The sequence below is a fragment of the Filicampus tigris genome, chromosome 9 (assembly GCF_054856515.1).
Source record: "Filicampus tigris isolate MCC_2025a chromosome 9, RoL_Ftig_1.0, whole genome shotgun sequence".
Lineage (NCBI taxonomy): Eukaryota > Metazoa > Chordata > Actinopteri > Syngnathiformes > Syngnathidae > Filicampus > Filicampus tigris.
Window position 1 is genome coordinate 12838404 of NC_141225.1, and position 16199 is coordinate 12854602.

At 42.5% G+C, this 16199-nt stretch overlaps 3 protein-coding genes across 4 annotated transcripts in view; 2 read left to right on the forward strand and 1 right to left on the reverse strand.

The window, feature by feature from the left end:
- LOC147142008 (ras-related protein rab7-like) overlaps positions 1–13023 on the forward strand; it is a 23462-nt gene extending 10439 nt beyond the window's left edge. Inside the window, exons 1-6 of one of the 2 annotated variants that reach the window (XM_086040076.1) lie at positions 5358–5690; positions 7559–7622; positions 9622–9748; positions 9875–10093; positions 10780–10908; positions 11908–13023. In XM_086040076.1, coding sequence (XP_085896202.1) covers positions 7570–7622; positions 9622–9748; positions 9875–10093; positions 10780–10908; positions 11908–12003 — 624 coding nt within the window. In that variant the 5' untranslated portion in view covers positions 5358–5690; positions 7559–7569 and the 3' untranslated portion in view covers positions 12004–13023. Of the gene's footprint in view, positions 1–5357; positions 5691–7558; positions 7623–9621; positions 9749–9874; positions 10094–10779; positions 10909–11907 lie in introns of those variants that run through there. The other variant, XM_086040077.1, reaches the window with a different exon arrangement.
- LOC147142009 (fibrinogen-like protein 1) lies at positions 609–3096 on the reverse strand. The gene is made up of 6 exons (XM_086041160.1): positions 2703–3096; positions 2157–2346; positions 1738–1815; positions 1532–1644; positions 1163–1425; positions 609–1012 (listed from the first exon to the last, which is right to left on the reverse strand). Exons 1-6 carry the CDS (start codon positions 2940–2942, stop codon positions 670–672), a joined length of 1227 nt encoding a protein of 408 aa, XP_085897286.1. The 5' UTR covers positions 2943–3096; the 3' UTR covers positions 609–669.
- Positions 13024–13533: 510 nt separating the features above from the next.
- On the forward strand, positions 13534–16052 carry arpc4 (actin related protein 2/3 complex, subunit 4). Its single transcript, XM_086040451.1, has 6 exons — positions 13534–13695; positions 14816–14934; positions 15015–15126; positions 15218–15313; positions 15490–15660; positions 15733–16052. The coding sequence occupies exons 1-6, from the start codon at positions 13693–13695 to the stop codon at positions 15736–15738; spliced, it is 507 nt and encodes a 168-aa protein (XP_085896577.1). The 5' UTR covers positions 13534–13692; the 3' UTR covers positions 15739–16052.
- Positions 16053–16199: the final 147 nt, after the last annotated feature.

Genomic DNA, 16199 nt, shown 5'->3' on the forward strand with positions numbered 1-16199 from the left:
TTCATTCTGAACAAAGTTAAAAAGGGTGTGCACAATTTTGCAACCACATTGTTTCAGTATATTTCTACTTCCCTTTGAAAAATGTTTTTTTTTTTCAATGTGCTGTATAAATCACAGTTCACATTAATGGTGGAAAAAAAGTTTTGAAATGATTTATCTTGGTCTCATTTTTTTAGATCCCAAAAAACATTTGCACAGGGCTGTGGTTATATTTTACATCCATTGTAGAAGAGTGCGACAACAGTGAAGTGTGAAAAACGGCTTGTGCAAAGAGAGAACGTGTCTGTCTTTGGTGTCATTGTTGAGATGTGTGTTAACAGAGTTGCGGGCAGACCACAGAGCTCTATTAGCAAGCTTGTAGAATGCCTGTCATCTCTGTGCTGCGTGAATGACATGCTGAGAGAGTTGCAAGCTAACTCAAATACCACAGTGGGCTAGTTTGAAGTTACATTCTGGAATTTATTTCGACTATCCAAGCATCATTCATTTATTTCTGTCACATATCCTAACTGTGTTTTCTCAAACAGAAAAGTATACATGCTATATATATTTCACATTTTTTTTCCTTTAACCTGAGAGTTTAAAGTAAAATGGTGTAATCTATAAAGTGACCGCAACTAGCAAATGATCATCAATGCAATTTGCGTGACTATTTTTTTTCCCCCCTCTTTATGATGAACCTGCAAAATTCCGCGGTCTTATCTTCATCTCCACGCTCTTGAAGGAGTACCGTTCGCCAGTTCGCCCATCAGTCAGGATGTACCACGTCCCCCAGTAGATACCGTTTGTCACACCGCTGTAGCGGCCCCGGTAGTAGTGCCCGTTCAGGTTGGCGGCCAGGCAGGCGTCAAACCACCAGCCCGCGCCATAGTAGTGGCCACAGTTTCCGGCAGCGTAGCGGTCGTGATCTCTGTCAGTGGTGCTGAAAAATCTGCCATCGTGGTTGTAACGTTTGCTGTAGCTCAATGCGTTGCCCGCGTCGCCAGAATACTCACGGGATGTCAGGCGGTACCTGGAGGAAACAGACAACATGGTCATTTCGGGCACTTGGAAGGTCTGCCCATGTTGCGGTGGATTTAAAAAAAAAATAAATAAAAAAATGGGGTTTTAGAGGAATTCAAGGGTGTGTGTTTCATAAAGCAAGACCAAGCATGTCGTTCACCTCTGTGCTTCTGCGGCTACTTTGAAGTTGTTGTAGGTGGCTTGGCGGCTCTGCTGGTGCCAGTCCTCCAGCTCTACACGAAGCTGGTGTTGGCCGGCGGACGTGAGCGTGTGCAGAGCCGCGTTGCCCAGCCAGTGTTCCCCTTGCGGATTGCCAAAGCCTTCCCGGTATTCCTGCCATGTCCTGTTGAAGTCCACTGAGCCGTCCTGACGATTCTGGATCACTGTCCACCCGCCTCCCGTCGTCACCATGTCACATTTAGCCTGAGCCAAAACAAAGACTTTGATATTGCAAAGCCCGGGTCTAAAAGAAGCACAGTGCAGTGGGCGTCCGCATGTGTGTTTAATGGGTATGGTAGATGTGAAATACCTCCAGTGCTGGTCTGTGCAGGTCAGGCTGAATGGTGTAGATACCGTTCTCTTTGATCCCCAGTCTGTAAATCTCTGCACAGTCCTGAGGATGCAACCTTTCCAAAGGCGCGACTGACAAGCAGAGTTCACTTTCATTCCATGAATTTGATCAAACTATCGCCGCGTTCACCAATCGATCCGAAACGTGTGCTTTCAAGGTGTCACCTGTAGGGGGATGATGTGTTATGCTCTTGAGGAAAAGAAGCAGGTCTTTCTCCCTCTCTCTTCCCACGGCTGCACCCTCTGTCGACGCAGAGACACATTCGGTTATCAGCACGCTGCGTCGCTCGTGTCCCGCATGGAAATAGAAGCTTTGCGGCTCCTCTTTCTGTGAGAGCTCTTTTTAAATGCCCCTCGTGTCATGAGCCATCAAATCGGTGTCCGTGCACATGAGGACATTTGTTTCCTTTTCTTCCCCGTTCAGTTAAATTCTGATGCACTCACCTATGACCGACACTTAGCAGGCCTCACTGGGATTCTGTTTACTCTCCGTGTGGGAGCGAGTGCACCAGCATGCGTGTGTTTGTTCACCCGTTTGTGTTGTGGAGAAGGGAGGGAGGCGCATAGAAACGCACGGCGCTAACCCAGTCGTTTAGCCATGGCCCCGAGGGCTTGGCTGCGACAGTGGAGGTCACACTCCGTCAGCACGGCTGCCATTAGCGCCAGGATGGTCCCCAGAGAGTGGCTGTCCTGGCCAATCCAAGCGCCCCCCGTTTCCTGGAGAGACCGCATGCAGCGCTGCAGCTGAAGCAGGCGCCCCTTCACGCCTCCGCCCTGCAAAGACAGCGGCCGTGCACTCTCTTTTATAGGAGAAAATATATGTCGCTCGTTATGTAGGCAAGGTGAATGTCCGAGCGCTAACCGACATTCAAAACCCGCCGCCACTTACATCAACCGCGCCGTCACTCATCCACCTGTTGTCGCCTGAGCTCAGCGCAAAGCAGACAATGAGTACATTTCCGAAGCACAACTAATTTTATCCTCGCACACGCTCTTAGGTGCGACTAATTTTAGTGGGCTTTCTGTCCCGTGAGAAAAGACCTGTCTGGTCTCCGACTCCGCATCCAAGAACTCCAGGTCACAGTGCCGTTTGGCGATGTAAGATTTAGCGAAGAGAAGCTGTCACTCACCTGCGGCTGAACCTGGGGGAAGTCCGGCCTGTGCTCCACCTTCCAAGGGACATGTGAGATGGCCGGAAGCGAGATTCCCTTCCTGCAGGCCTGTTGACCCTCACACGCGCCGGTTCCCATTCCGGTAACAGGTGGGATGGGTGCTGCCACCAGATTGTCCCTGCAGGGAGGCTGTGTGCAGTCCGAAGATGCCTGACAGGAGAGCAACGCTCCCACACAAAGTGACAACAGCGCAAGCATGCCCGATGAACCAAGAGGAATCACGAGCAAACGAAGATGTTACCCCTGGAGGCCCGAGGTGATGTTTGTCCAACTTGGAGGTGTCTGTCCTGTTGTTCTTGATCCCTGCAAACTTCCACTCTTGTCACATTTCAGGAAGTGGCTCTTCATAGAGTGTTTGCTAGATTATCCTTTGATTTTAGATTGTTCTGTTTTTGTCCTCCTGTGCCCTGTTTGCTACAAAGGTCATCTCTCTTTTTTTCTTCTTCTACTGCTCAGTGGATCTCAGTCTTGGTCATCCTCTTTCTCCTGCTCTCACTCTGCTTTGGCTCAGATTCCAAGATAACTGCGGCGCTCATTGCTGTCTGACACGGACTAATGCACCCACCCCCTGATCCCCACACACACACACACACACCCCCACACACACACGCACACACGGAAGTATCTTAAAAGAGTTTATGGTTCATGGACTTTTACATACTTTTCAGTTTTAGAATAGTAGACAGTAGGTAGTCACAACATTTACATGTTGGAGGCTATGTTGAAAGTAGGGACTGATCAATATTGGCTCTTTCAGAATCGGAATGTATCAGATTTTATTTTTTTTATTGTTTTTTTTACACACATTAACACATTTCAACATTTTAAGCATAGAGCACTTAAAAACAACCATTGTTGCATGTACAAAGTGTTGTACATGCAGTAAAAATCAGTCATACAATTACAAAGACAGTAAACAAATTAATAACACAAATACAACAGACACCATGCATAAAAACACTAAAACAACCTCAAGTCTCCTTTTAGGGACAAAAAAAAATTATAAAGCCAAGAAATTCCTCTGATAACGCTGATGAAAATTCAACACATTCAATACGGGAGACGGGGGTTGAAATGTGGAGAAAAATTCCCGGGAAAAATCAGAAAATACCCAAAAGTTAATTATCTGGTCTGGCACTTGGAGGGTCAAAGCATATGTCAGTTGTGTGTGTGTGGGCGGGGGGCGGGGGAGGCAGTGCCCCTGTGGCCCCCTCTCTAGCTCCACCAGTGGAAATATCGAAATTAGCATCGGCCTAAAAATAAAAAACAAAAATAAAAATATATATATATCGTATCGGTCAGGCGCGAGGTGAAACATTTTTTTTTCCAATCTGCCCACACTTAAACCATGTCTTGGTTATACATATCTACACTGGGGATGAAGAAATATAGCAGATGCTTCAAGAATGTGGCTCTATTAGCCTAGTCTTTTGTGGCATCTACTCACCTTCTTTTGTGTCACAGTGTTTTGTTTACAAACGGAGTTCCGATGCGGTCATAAAGACGGCCTTGAATAGGTGAGGGAAGGCAGGAATTTCTCCAAAATCACCAAAGTAGAGCCGGTTAGAAAGAGCTCTGAGCACCCGCTAACGAGGTGCACAAACAGTGGTGAGAAAAAGTAGTTGACACACTGAAATCCAGTTGAAGAAAAGGTATCAGTCAAGATTCATGTGACCAACGTATCCAGACGCACTGAAATCAAGTCATTAATCGATGAGGAGTTGTACTAGTGACGTCTGACCTCACAGCAATGTGTATTTTTGTTTAATTAATACCCCGGATTTATATCAATTCAGCCTTTTTATGTTTGATTAAAACACATGAATAGGTCTCTGATTTGAAGTCTCAGTGATGATTATTGTGCTTCATATTCTAGATTTAGCATTATCGTATTTTTTTCCACCAGTTCCATCTGCAGAAACAAGCAAGCCAGAGTTTGTTTGTTTTTAAACTTGTCATGTATGGTCTTATCACTCTGCAATAGTCATTTATGTTAAACACGGTCGCACAATATCAGTTTCATATTTTCATGGAAGACCCTCAAAGCACTCAAAATGTTTTGTTTTTATTGTGAAAATTACCTAGCCGGTAACGTAGGAAAAGTACAAAATCAAAACTATGGATTGAAGTACCAGCAGTGAATTTATTTGTAATCTAAGCAAGTAGACACTGCCACCTCGTGGTGGGTGATGACATTTCTATTTGTTTTTCATTCAATCGGAGCGAATGGGTGCTTATTATCTACAATGCGACATAACCTTAGTCTGAAGTTCATCATCCCAAACCGTTGCAACCATAATACGTTGTGATTTTGGTATGTCTTAATAAACAAATGCAAATGCAAATAAATAATCAGAAAAGTACTATTACATTAAAGACAGGACGGAATAATTTCACATTTATGCACCTTATCCTGGACAACACTGGAATTATGACCTGAATTTTGTTATTTTATTTTTCAGAAGAATGATTGGTTAGGTTACGTACATATCAAGCTATGTGTAATATTTGTCATGTTCTATCTATCTATCTATCTATCTATCTATCTATCTATCTATCTATCTATCTATCTATGTAATCGATAAGCGAGTGGTTTTACGGCTTGGCCGTGACGTCATGTGGGAGGGGTTTCGAAGGAGGAAGTGAAAGGGGAAGAGAAGATCCAAGAGGGGAGCATATTCTTAGCTCGCTGGTCGGCTAGCCCTCCGACTAAGTGCCAAATTTGCCAAGTGACGATTAGCTGCCTCTTGTTTGTGATACATTTTGTTTTTGTTGCCAAAAATAGTTAAATCTGTCACAACAACGATATCAAGTTAGGCAAAGATTTAAGTGCCGGTGAGCTAGCTGACGTAGCACCTAGTTAGCTGTCAGTGATCAACAATAGCTAGCTCGTTAGCCAGCACATCCCAGCCGGCGAGAGGACAAATTCTGTGTTACAAAACAAAAGTAAGTGTGGTAATTTTACGATGTGGAGTCGAGAGAATTGTGATTACTCTGCTGGGATCAACACAAATGTAGAGCTGTTTTTTCAAAACAAGGCCTCCTCTGGGCCCCACTCCATCAAGAAAGACGGCAGGACCATGTCGATTATTCTTAAAGATTGTTTCCTAGAATGTGAAGGATTCACACAAGAAAAAAAAAAACGAGAATCATATAAGTGCACGAATGCTTGCTAGCACATTTATTCGGATATGATTTAATGCATTTTACATCTAAATATAAAAATGTGCCTGATTCTGTTGCCAGGAAGACTTTTTTTTTTTCTGTGCATGTCAGATTTATACTCAGCTATGACTCACAGAGTTCACGTCGATACACGCTGCTCACTCTGTACTGGATGACGTGAAGTTACACAATATTGTACCAATCTAAACGACAACACCTGGCAAAGATCATGTTCTGATCGGATTAACTCAATTTTCAATACAAAGGAACTCATGTGCAGCGTTGTTTTACCATTTGTATTTCACGGCACATTTCTGATTTTAGCCGTTTGGATAAGAAACTGCTTTTCATTTGCCAGGATTGATTTAACCACTTATTTTATTGCTATTTTGTTATTGTAATGTAAAAGAGCTTTGTTACCGCGGTAGCTGTTATGAAATGCGCTATATAGATAAAGTTGTATTGTGTTTAAAACGGAAAGAAAAAAATCTGGCCAGATTTTTTGTTGTTGTTTTTTTTTCAAAGGGGTGGTGATTGCATTTCATTACCTTTGTCTTAAGTTGTATTGTGTAAAATTAAAAGTAAAAAAACGAGATTTGCTGATTTTGAAATAGCTAAAATCAGCCGATTAAATCAGATGGATCATAATGAGTCAGGCCCTAATAACAATGTTCATGGGCATATATTCTTTATCCCTTGTGAAAAGTGACTAATAATACTGCGTCTTACTGAGTAACTTACAATAGTAGTAAAAGAAAAAAAGTATTTCACAAAGGTACATTTAGGTTTCCATCCATCTTTATTAATGACTTTCACACTAAAATGAAATGGCAAAAAGAAAGCAGTCAACTTCTGCTCACTCTGCTCAGTCTCCCAAGAAACTCTCTGATGTCTGGCAGTTGGATATGGCAAAGTGCATTTATGAAAGGCAGGGTTCAATCTGTGGAGCATATTTGTGCAGAGATAAATTTCAAGATAAGACTAGGCACATGGACAGCTTTGTATTTTGTTTCCATCCCCTAAATCTTTATTTAGATATTTGAACTGCCTGCTGGTTTCTTCTATAAAAAGGAAAGTCAATAATCTTGTATTGGACTAAAGATTAACTGCTGGCAAGGAATGTGAGGTGAATGCTGGAATCTATAGGAGAGATTAAAGATATTTAGTTTCAGTGTTCTACAGACTCAGTCTGAGAACGAACGGTTTACTCTGTTCTGTACAATAAAAAAAAAAAGAAAGAAGTAAAGCGCATCTTGCCTAATGAGTAACTGCCATTTCTTACACAAGTATTGCAGGACTACTCACTACTGAGAGATTTCTATTAGTTTTAACGGGGGTTTGGCAGCATGCACACCTGAATAAGAAATCCCACAAATCTTTCTGCATTGTTGTAGTTTAAATCAACAGAGGGAATTGTGACATAGAGTTGTACAGTAATAAAGTGTGACTTGCAGAGTAGAGAAGGGGTGATGTGTTTCTCGTGATTTGTCCAACGGCTTACAAAGCACATGACTGCTTTTTCACAGCTGATTGGTGCAAGTGTATCTAGCATCACGCACACACACATTTATTTTTAACAGCTTATCTGTTAACATGATTTTTGGTCCGAGAAATCATGGCAAACCTTCTTTTTTCTTTGTTTGACATAGCTCTTTGAAAAATGACCTCTAGGAAGAAAGTTCTCTTGAAAGTCATCATCCTGGGAGATTCTGGGTGAGTTGTCCTTTTATTTGATTGTTTTAGTTGTCATGTCATATTCTTTATAGATGCACTGAATACGGGGGACGGGGCTCCTTATTACAATGCCGACATAAGACGTTTTGAGGTCACTGTTAGGGCCCCGCTGATTTAATCAATAATAATAATTAATTTGGCTGATTTTAGCCCCCTAACATCATCGGGAATTCGGCCGATGTTTTACAATTGTTTCCATCCGAGTACCCTAACCATTTACAATGGTGTAGACAAATAAGGTAAAAGCCATCGATCACAGCAAAGAGTCTCACAATGGGTGGGGGTCGCTGTCAGGACCTGGACCGGACATTTCTGGGAAAAAAAAAAAAAAAGTCAACCAAGCTGACTTCAAAAAATGGTTCCTTTTTTTTTTGTTGCCCCAAATCATTTCTGGGCACTATTGGACATTAACACAGACATTTACAGGTCACATAAGCCCATTCATTGCACGCTAACTTAACCAATCATGACCTTTTTCACAGTCTATTAGCACCCTTTTTTGGTGGAAAGTTGACATCGCAGTCAGGGAACTTTCCCATCACTCGAAAAAAACATGCTCGGGCCGACCTCCGCCTTAAAAAAAAAAAAGGTTTTTTGCAGCACTGTAAGGTTAGGTAGGTTAAAGAGGAAGCCAACCCAAACATATTTTTTTCAATGCAAGTTGAAATAATGCATTCTAATAAATATTGCGTTTGTGGAATAAGAGTTAATCCACCCGTTTTTAGCAATCTCTGAGGGCGGCCATTTTGTCACATCTGTCGATTGAAAATGACATCACAACAGCTCAGGGCTCAGGTAACAACCAATCACAGCTGACCTGTTTTTTGAAGCTGAGTCGTGATTGGTCGTTACCTGAACCTCGAGCAGTTGTGAGGTCATTTTCAATCGACTGAAGTTACAAAATGGCCGCTCCCTTAGATGGCTAAAAAGGGGTGGATTTTGCTGCTTAACTCATATTACACAAACGCAATATCAATCAGACTTACGTGTTTCAACTAGTGGACCTGCTTGGAACATATTCTTGAAAAAAAACGTTTGGGTTGATTTTCCTCTAAGTAAAATCTTTGCCTTGAAGCTTCGCAGGTATCATTTTTGCACATGGATTGTTACTGCAGTCACATGCACCACTCTGTAGAAATAGGTTAGTGCAATGGCTGCAAGCCAGTAGGAAAGGATCCTAAGAGACAGAATGTCCAAAGTTTGGTATATGTGACAAGGTAGATAAAAGTGCAATGTGTACTAACACAACACACCGGAAATAGCTTGATCACTAGTGTAGTTTACTATCGCTACTTCAACTGTATTTTTATGCCCCTGCAAATGATAAAGAATAGACGCAACCGCCAGTGCAGTTTTGTTGGCTTTGATAAACAACTGGAAAAAAAACAGATCTAATGCGTAATACGCACATTTGAGCTGTTGATGGCCATAACTCGTCATCACAGCCAGCCTACTGTACAATGTTATTCGCTGACACCCACGTCACTCACCGTACGTCGCTACGCCTTTCTAAGCCATGCTCATTCAACGTCACAGATACTACAATAGAACATGAGGATGGTGACCTCAAGTGGACAAAAACAATACCTTTACCACACATGCACGCGCCATTTACTGTTTAATCATACAAAATCAATGATCAAATTTCTTAATTAATCAATGGCATATTCTGCAAAGTTTCTATAAATGCAACCTTAGTTCTGACTTTCATACAAATTCAGTCGCAGAACTCTGTCCTAAACCGAATCCCCTGTGTGGAAAATTAAGCGCTCTTTGAAAAAAAAAAAAAAAAAAAGCAAACAAAATGTGATATTTTAAACACCCCGCCGATAAAATGAATGCAGACCACAAGTTGAATGAATGAAGCACCTTTCGCTTTAATGACATCATTCAGTGTTTTTGTGTAGAAGTCTGTCAGCATGGCACATTTTGACTTGCTAATAATTGAGCTGTCCTGCTGTCTGTTGTGTCCCACCAGCGTTGGAAAGACGTCTCTCATGAACCAGTATGTGAACAAAAAGTTTAGTAACCAGTACAAAGCTACAATAGGCGCCGACTTTCTGACCAAGGAGGTGATGGTGGATGACCGGCTTGTTACCATGCAGGTTTGTCACCGTTACACATGCAAGTGGGACTTTCTGTTAATTCACGTCAACAGTGTGATCTCATCCCGGCACTTGGCGGTCGAATTAGCGGTGTATTGAATTGATGGTGTCCATTTGACTGCGCAGATCTGGGACACGGCAGGCCAGGAGAGGTTCCAGTCGTTGGGCGTGGCATTCTACCGCGGAGCGGACTGCTGCGTGCTGGTGTTTGACGTGACTGCGCCCAACACCTTCAAAACCTTGGACAGCTGGAGAGATGAGTTTCTGATCCAGGCCAGCCCTCGAGACCCCGAGAATTTCCCGTTTGTGGTGCTCGGCAATAAGATCGACTTGGAGAACAGACAGGTTGGCATGAGGGATGATGTCACTTACCTCGCTGTTGCCCACACTACAGTACACAACATTTGGGCAATTTTCAAATATGGAAACGTTCCATTGGAGTAACTGGATTTCGTGGGAATAAACCAGGAATTTAAACCATTTTGTTTTGCATGCATTTCTGCTTATGGAAAAAACAACATGTTTACATTGTATGCTTATCATTTGCAAAATGCCACATCAATCAAATTTTATTTATATAGCACTTTTCACACATAGGATGCAACACAAAGTGCTGTACATTAAAAACGTCAAAATACAACATAAAAGGAAAACCCGCTCCCGCCTTCCCTCCCTCCCTCGCACATCTCCACCTACTATGGCAATTTACCATTTTTTTTTGTGTGCAATGTTCCACCCTTATGCAACCGGACTGCATCGCTTAAGAATGAGAAAGCAGTACGAGTGCGCCTGCATTTACAAAGAGACTCTGCCCTTGAAGACATGCTGAATGCAAAGCTCTTCCTGCAGTTTTAAGTTAGCTGTCGAAACAACATCAAGTATGAATTGACAACCTTGAACTCCAGTATAACAGTAAATATTGGACTTGGGAGCCCATAAACACAGCGTCCTAAAACAACAAAACTGGCAAAAGACCTTTCTGCCGATGTCAGCCGTTCACTGGAATGCCTTTTTTTCTTGTCGACTTGCAGGTAACCACCAAAAGGGCTCAGGCTTGGTGCCAGAGTAAGAACAACATTCCCTACTTTGAGACCAGCGCCAAAGAAGCCATCAACGTCGAGCAAGCTTTCCAGACTATCGCACGCAACGCCCTCAAACAGGTGAGCGGCAGCAGCTGGACGTGCTGCACCACGCGCCGTCGTGTGTAGCACCTTCGAATGTGCTTTTGACCAGAGATGGCATGAAAGTCGGGATTCCACTCTTGCACTTAGTTGAAGTGAAGTACAGACTCTGTGGGCTGCTTCTGTTTTTTGAGAATACGTTTGAAGTTATAAAAATGAATCTGTGACGGTGCATTGCGTACTGCTCTTTAATCGATGTGTCACGCTGTAGCGCCTTCGTGACGGGGATGCAGTTGGCCCGGCCGGAACAGAGCCAGGGATGGGGCTCTAAATTTCATCCTCTATTTTGCAGAGTATAATTTACAGGCAGCTGACAAAGTGTTGTCATCCATGTTTACCTTAAATGCAACTTCCATGCTGGAAGGTGATTTATGTCCGGCTGGTTATGTGGTAGTGGTGTGTTAGTGTCGCAGCATTTTGCTAGTATAGTTCGTACAAGAAACGTAGTGCATCAGTGCATCTCTAGCAATTAACCTATTTGGACAAAGATGTAGAAATCTGTTTTCAAGTGTAGGGAGTAAAAATGAAACGTCATCAACATAAATACTCAAGTCAAGTATAGGTAGCCGGAAAATCGGAAGCACATTGTAACCTTGACTTGTGAGTGCCCCAACGAGTATTTATTAATTTTTTTTAAGTTAGAAACTGTTGCTTTTTTTTGGGGAGGGGGGGTTCTTTTTTTAATTTTTTTTTTAGGGTGGATTTCATTTTGCAGGCGAGCTTCTGTTTTGCTGTCGTTTGAGTGAACAAAACAAAAACAGCAGCCACCGATGCTCCTGCAGCCATTTGGCTGCCCTCTGAGTTGGATAAAACCGGGTGAATTTTGCTGCTTAATTCACATTTGGTTGTTAGAATGGATTAACGGCATTTCAGTTCATTACAATGGGGAACACTGATTTGAGACACAAGTAAGAGAGTGATGAGATTCTGTATTTGTGCTTGATCACTTCCACCACCGATGTCTTATCTCTCTCGTAGGAGACCGAGGTGGAGCCGTACAACGACTTCCTGGAGCCCATAAAACTGGATCGTAACGACAGACCGAAGTCGCCAGGTGGCGGCGGCTGCTGCTGAGGGGACGACCTGGCACACCTCCACTCTTGGCTTTCGGCGGATCAGTCACCCACACTTCGCTCCCAGGGAACACGCTTCCCTGCAAGTCTTCCTCCTTCATTTCATCCTCCTCACGCAATAAGAAGCCACTCACGGATGTACCGCCTCCCTCTCTCACTTCAATCCTGATAAACTTGGTGTCTGAAGATCACACAAGAGGAGAACAGCGCCCTCCCACTGGCACTCCGCAGTGAGCCATCAACTAGTTGGACGGGATGACGGCACCATGTTGAAACCAATTGGGAACATAACTGGACTGGTTGATGCTTAGTAATGTGTGATGTTGGCTAAGCTCAGCATCCCAAGAAGCCTTTTATCTTTTTCTGTTCTCTTTCCATTGCCTGTCAAAAATAATCGTTTTGAACTACATCTATACATATATACCTGTATATATAAATTACATATATATTTGAATTGGTGGATGTTACATCTCAAGCCAATCTGAACCATATTTTTTGTTTTGTTTTGCACTTTTTTGCCTTTATGTGTTCTAAATGTAGAGGGATGACTGATTTTGGGCAACATCTGCCACTAAATACATGCCTTTCCTGTGAGGGTAATATATATTTCTTGTCACTTTTCCTTGTTAAAATTACTCCGTTGAACACGTTGATTGTATGGCCTCCTCCAGTATAGACTTTTAACTGCTTCTCACTTCTAATAATACATTCATTGGACCGCTCCTTTCACTGTACTTTGTGTTCATCTTTCAATGCTACCAAATTCCTAAATGTGTCACCCACACGTCGCTCTTCTCACTTATCTGCTTGTAGCTCAGGTCGGCAAAGTACTTCATATTTTTAATGGATTGTGTGTTATGGTGTGTAGACAAGTCAAAAGGCTGATGGATGGAAACGTCCGTGACAACAAAATATCCATCTTTCTGCCATGGTATTATTCCTTTTCCTTGTAGAAACAAAATCACTGCAATGCCAATGTTGTCAATGGGAATTTGAACGTCAAATAAAACTCTTGAATATATCTACTCTTATTCTATTACTCTGTCTTTACAGATTATCACCTGGGGTAAAAACTTCTCCATTTTGGTCAAAGGTTATGTTCAATTGTTTTATTTACAGTGTATGTGTATAAATGTGCAGTACGTATGTGTGTGTACTCTTTATTATTTTTTTTTTCTGAAGTAGTCTAAAATTTATATGTACAGTACTGTAAAATAATATATATACTCCGGCACTCGTAAAAGTGTTGCCGAGTTAAACTTCGACCATCATCCTCAAGCAGTAAGACAAGTGTGTCTGCTTTCAAACAGCAAATGACGACAGGATTTGAGAAATACCTCAAGTGCTGAATGACGGGGTCTTCGGTATACGAAGTAGTGTAACCCACTCAAAAGCAGTAGTAAAGTCATAGTTACAGTAAATATATATTGTACATGAAAAGCACTCCTTGGACATACAAATATTAAAAATCGCATGTACAACAGCAAGTACGGGCCAAGGCTTCTTGTACTACGTGACGACGTATTTTTCGTAGTACGACGTAGTACGTCGTATGGCGAAATGTTCACACCCCCCTCAGTCGGTTTCCTGCTCCTCGCCTGACATTGGTGACTTCCGGTGCCTTCGCGGAAATAGCTTGATCAAAGAGCGGACACTTCCGCCTTGTAGCTGCTGCTCCTGACACATCAAAATGGTGAGCTGCACCTCACATGTTTCAACCTCGATGACTTTTCGCTTCTCTCCGTGAAACGTGTCACTTGCCTTCGACGGATGCGTCATTAGCTGTAACGCGTTGGGCAAACTGTGGCTTCTGCTCTCATTCAAACATGCTAAGCAGCTAGTTAGCTAACAGGCTAATTTGAGCTAGTCGACTCATGAGTAGAATATGTGTGTTTATTGAACATTTAAGTAAAACAGAATCCTATTATCCTTCGGAAGCGATTACTTTTAGGACAACGACAAAGGAATGCGACTGTGACGGTAAAGTGGAATGCTCGCAAGCTAAAGCTAACAGCTGCTGATGCAGCCAACTGTCAGTTGAGCAGCCTCCATACACAGTGCGCTGACTTCTGTTGTCGGCAATTAGAAACACATCATATTAGGTTGTATGTCCTAATAAGTAAGATGCGAAACGGCCTAACGAAAGTAGCTTTGGTGTGGTGGTAATTATAAAGCGAAGTGTATTTAAAAAATGTACTGAATAATAAAAAAAATTGTGACTTTAACATTATGCAGTTTGAGCATTTAATTCCATGATTATTTTGCATACCACTAGGGGCAGCGAGTATACCACAAGTAGTACTCATACCACACGTTTGCTTTAAATAACTTATTTGAAAATTAATTGTAGCGCTGCAGCTAGTGATTATTTTAATAATTAATTTATTATTTTCTTGATGAATTGGATCAAAAAACACATTACATCCCTTTATTCAAACCCATGACCTTGTCAAATAGCGCTGAGAATGCACAAAAGAAAATTGTCAAAGGTTTTGATCATTGTTTTCCAAAGTAAAAGTAGATGTTTGCAAATGTCTCATTTTCACAAAAGACAATCAAGCAGTCTACAGGACTTGTCTACAGGATTTAGACAATTTTAAATTTCGGTCTCTAAATGATTCATCCATTTGTGACAGTCGTCTTGTTTCATCAGCAAAATGTCACAAGTCTGTATGTATAATCCTGCCCCCTGGTGGCCAAAGCACCTGAATGAACAGGACAATGGCCATTGAATTATCATGATGTGCCAACTGTGTAATTCTTCACGTTCTGTTTGATCATCTTATTACTGTCACGTTTTTAATCCTCTTCAGACGGCCACCTTGCGGCCCTACCTGAACGCGGTGCGAGCCACCCTGCAGGCCGCCTTGTGCTTGGAGAACTTCTCCTCTCAGGTGGTGGAGAGACACAACAAGCCCGAGGTGGAAGTACGGTGAGTGCATTGGCTCTCGATAATTTCCAGAGAAGTGCTGCGAATAACGGCAGCTCTGTCCGTCTCGTGTCCACGTTCAGGAGTAGCAAAGAGCTTCTCCTCCAGCCCGTCGTCATCAGCCGCAACGACAAGGAGAAAGTCCTCATTGAGGGCTCCATCAACTCGGTCAGAGTCAGCATCGCCGTCAAGCAGGTGAGGCTGGCCGACCGGTGCCGTTGTTGGCGTCCCCAACCACCGATCGTCCTGCGCGATATAACACGATTGTGCGCGTGGTGTCCACCAGGCCGACGAGATCGAAAAGATCCTGTGCCACAAATTCATGCGCTTCATGATGATGAGGGCGGAGAACTTCTTCATCCTGAGGAGGAAACCGGTGGAGGTGAGCAGAGAGCAGCTTGAGCTTTTTACTACTCAACTCAAGATGAACTCATTTCTAATATTTCGGTAGGGGTTGTGGAAAATGTGTATTGACTGTCATACTTACAAAAGGATGTCAAAATTGTTTGGTGCGCCAGTTATACTTGACTCAAATGTTTGTTTTTGTTGTGTATTCAGGGCTACGATATTAGTTTCCTGATCACCAACTTCCACACGGAGCAGATGTACAAGCACAAGCTGGTGGACTTCGTCATTCACTTCATGGAGGAGATCGACAAGGAGATCAGCGAGATGAAACTGTCCGTCAACGCCAGAGCTCGCATTGTCGCCGAGGAGTTCCTCAAAAATGTCAGATTTCAGCGCTTTATTTGCTGTAACAATTTGTGGAGGGGAAACTAACATTTTTTTTTTTTTGTGCAGTTCTGAGACGAAAAGAAAACATTCCCATGAGTGTTGGTGTGAGAGAAGAAAGACATCAGCCAAGATGACAAATATAAATAATGTACAAATGTACGTACTGTGCTTCTTCTTAGTACATTTCTAATCCACGTTGGTGATCAGACTGGATTTGTTTTCCCTGATGATTCAAAGTGTTTGTTTTTTAATATATATTTTATTGTGCAATGCTTTTTGTTATGAACATGAGGCAATCAATTGGTGCATGTTATGTTTTATTACAGAGTCCAACCTATTGTAGATTGAAATCATCCAAAATAATAAATATACTTGCTGGTAGCGAAGATGAATGGAAATGTTGTTTTTGAGTTGAAGGGGAAAGGTGAGCTCATACCTCACTCTTCAGGGATTCGAGGTTCGAACCTCAGCTTCGGCTTTCATATGTGAAGGTTTACTAAGGAAAACTTAAAAATGGTCTGTCGGCAACCAAT

Bases quoted from the DNA above. Each gene is read 5' to 3' on its own strand.
- arpc4 (XM_086040451.1), top strand. The intron at 15,127-15,217 runs GTGAGGCTGGCC...GGTGTCCACCAG, and splicing joins TCAGCATCGCCGTCAAGCAG to GCCGACGAGATCGAAAAGAT. The intron at 15,314-15,489 runs GTGAGCAGAGAG...TTGTGTATTCAG, and splicing joins TGAGGAGGAAACCGGTGGAG to GGCTACGATATTAGTTTCCT.
- LOC147142009 (XM_086041160.1), bottom strand. From the start codon at position 2,942: ATGCTTGCGCTGTTGTCACTTTGTGTGGGAGCGTTGCTCTCCTGTCAG. The intron at 1,645-1,737 runs GTGACACCTTGA...TCTGCTTGTCAG, and splicing joins AACACATCATCCCCCTACAG to TCGCGCCTTTGGAAAGGTTG. The intron at 1,013-1,162 runs GTGAACGACATG...TGTTTCCTCCAG, and splicing joins GTAGCCGCAGAAGCACAGAG to GTACCGCCTGACATCCCGTG.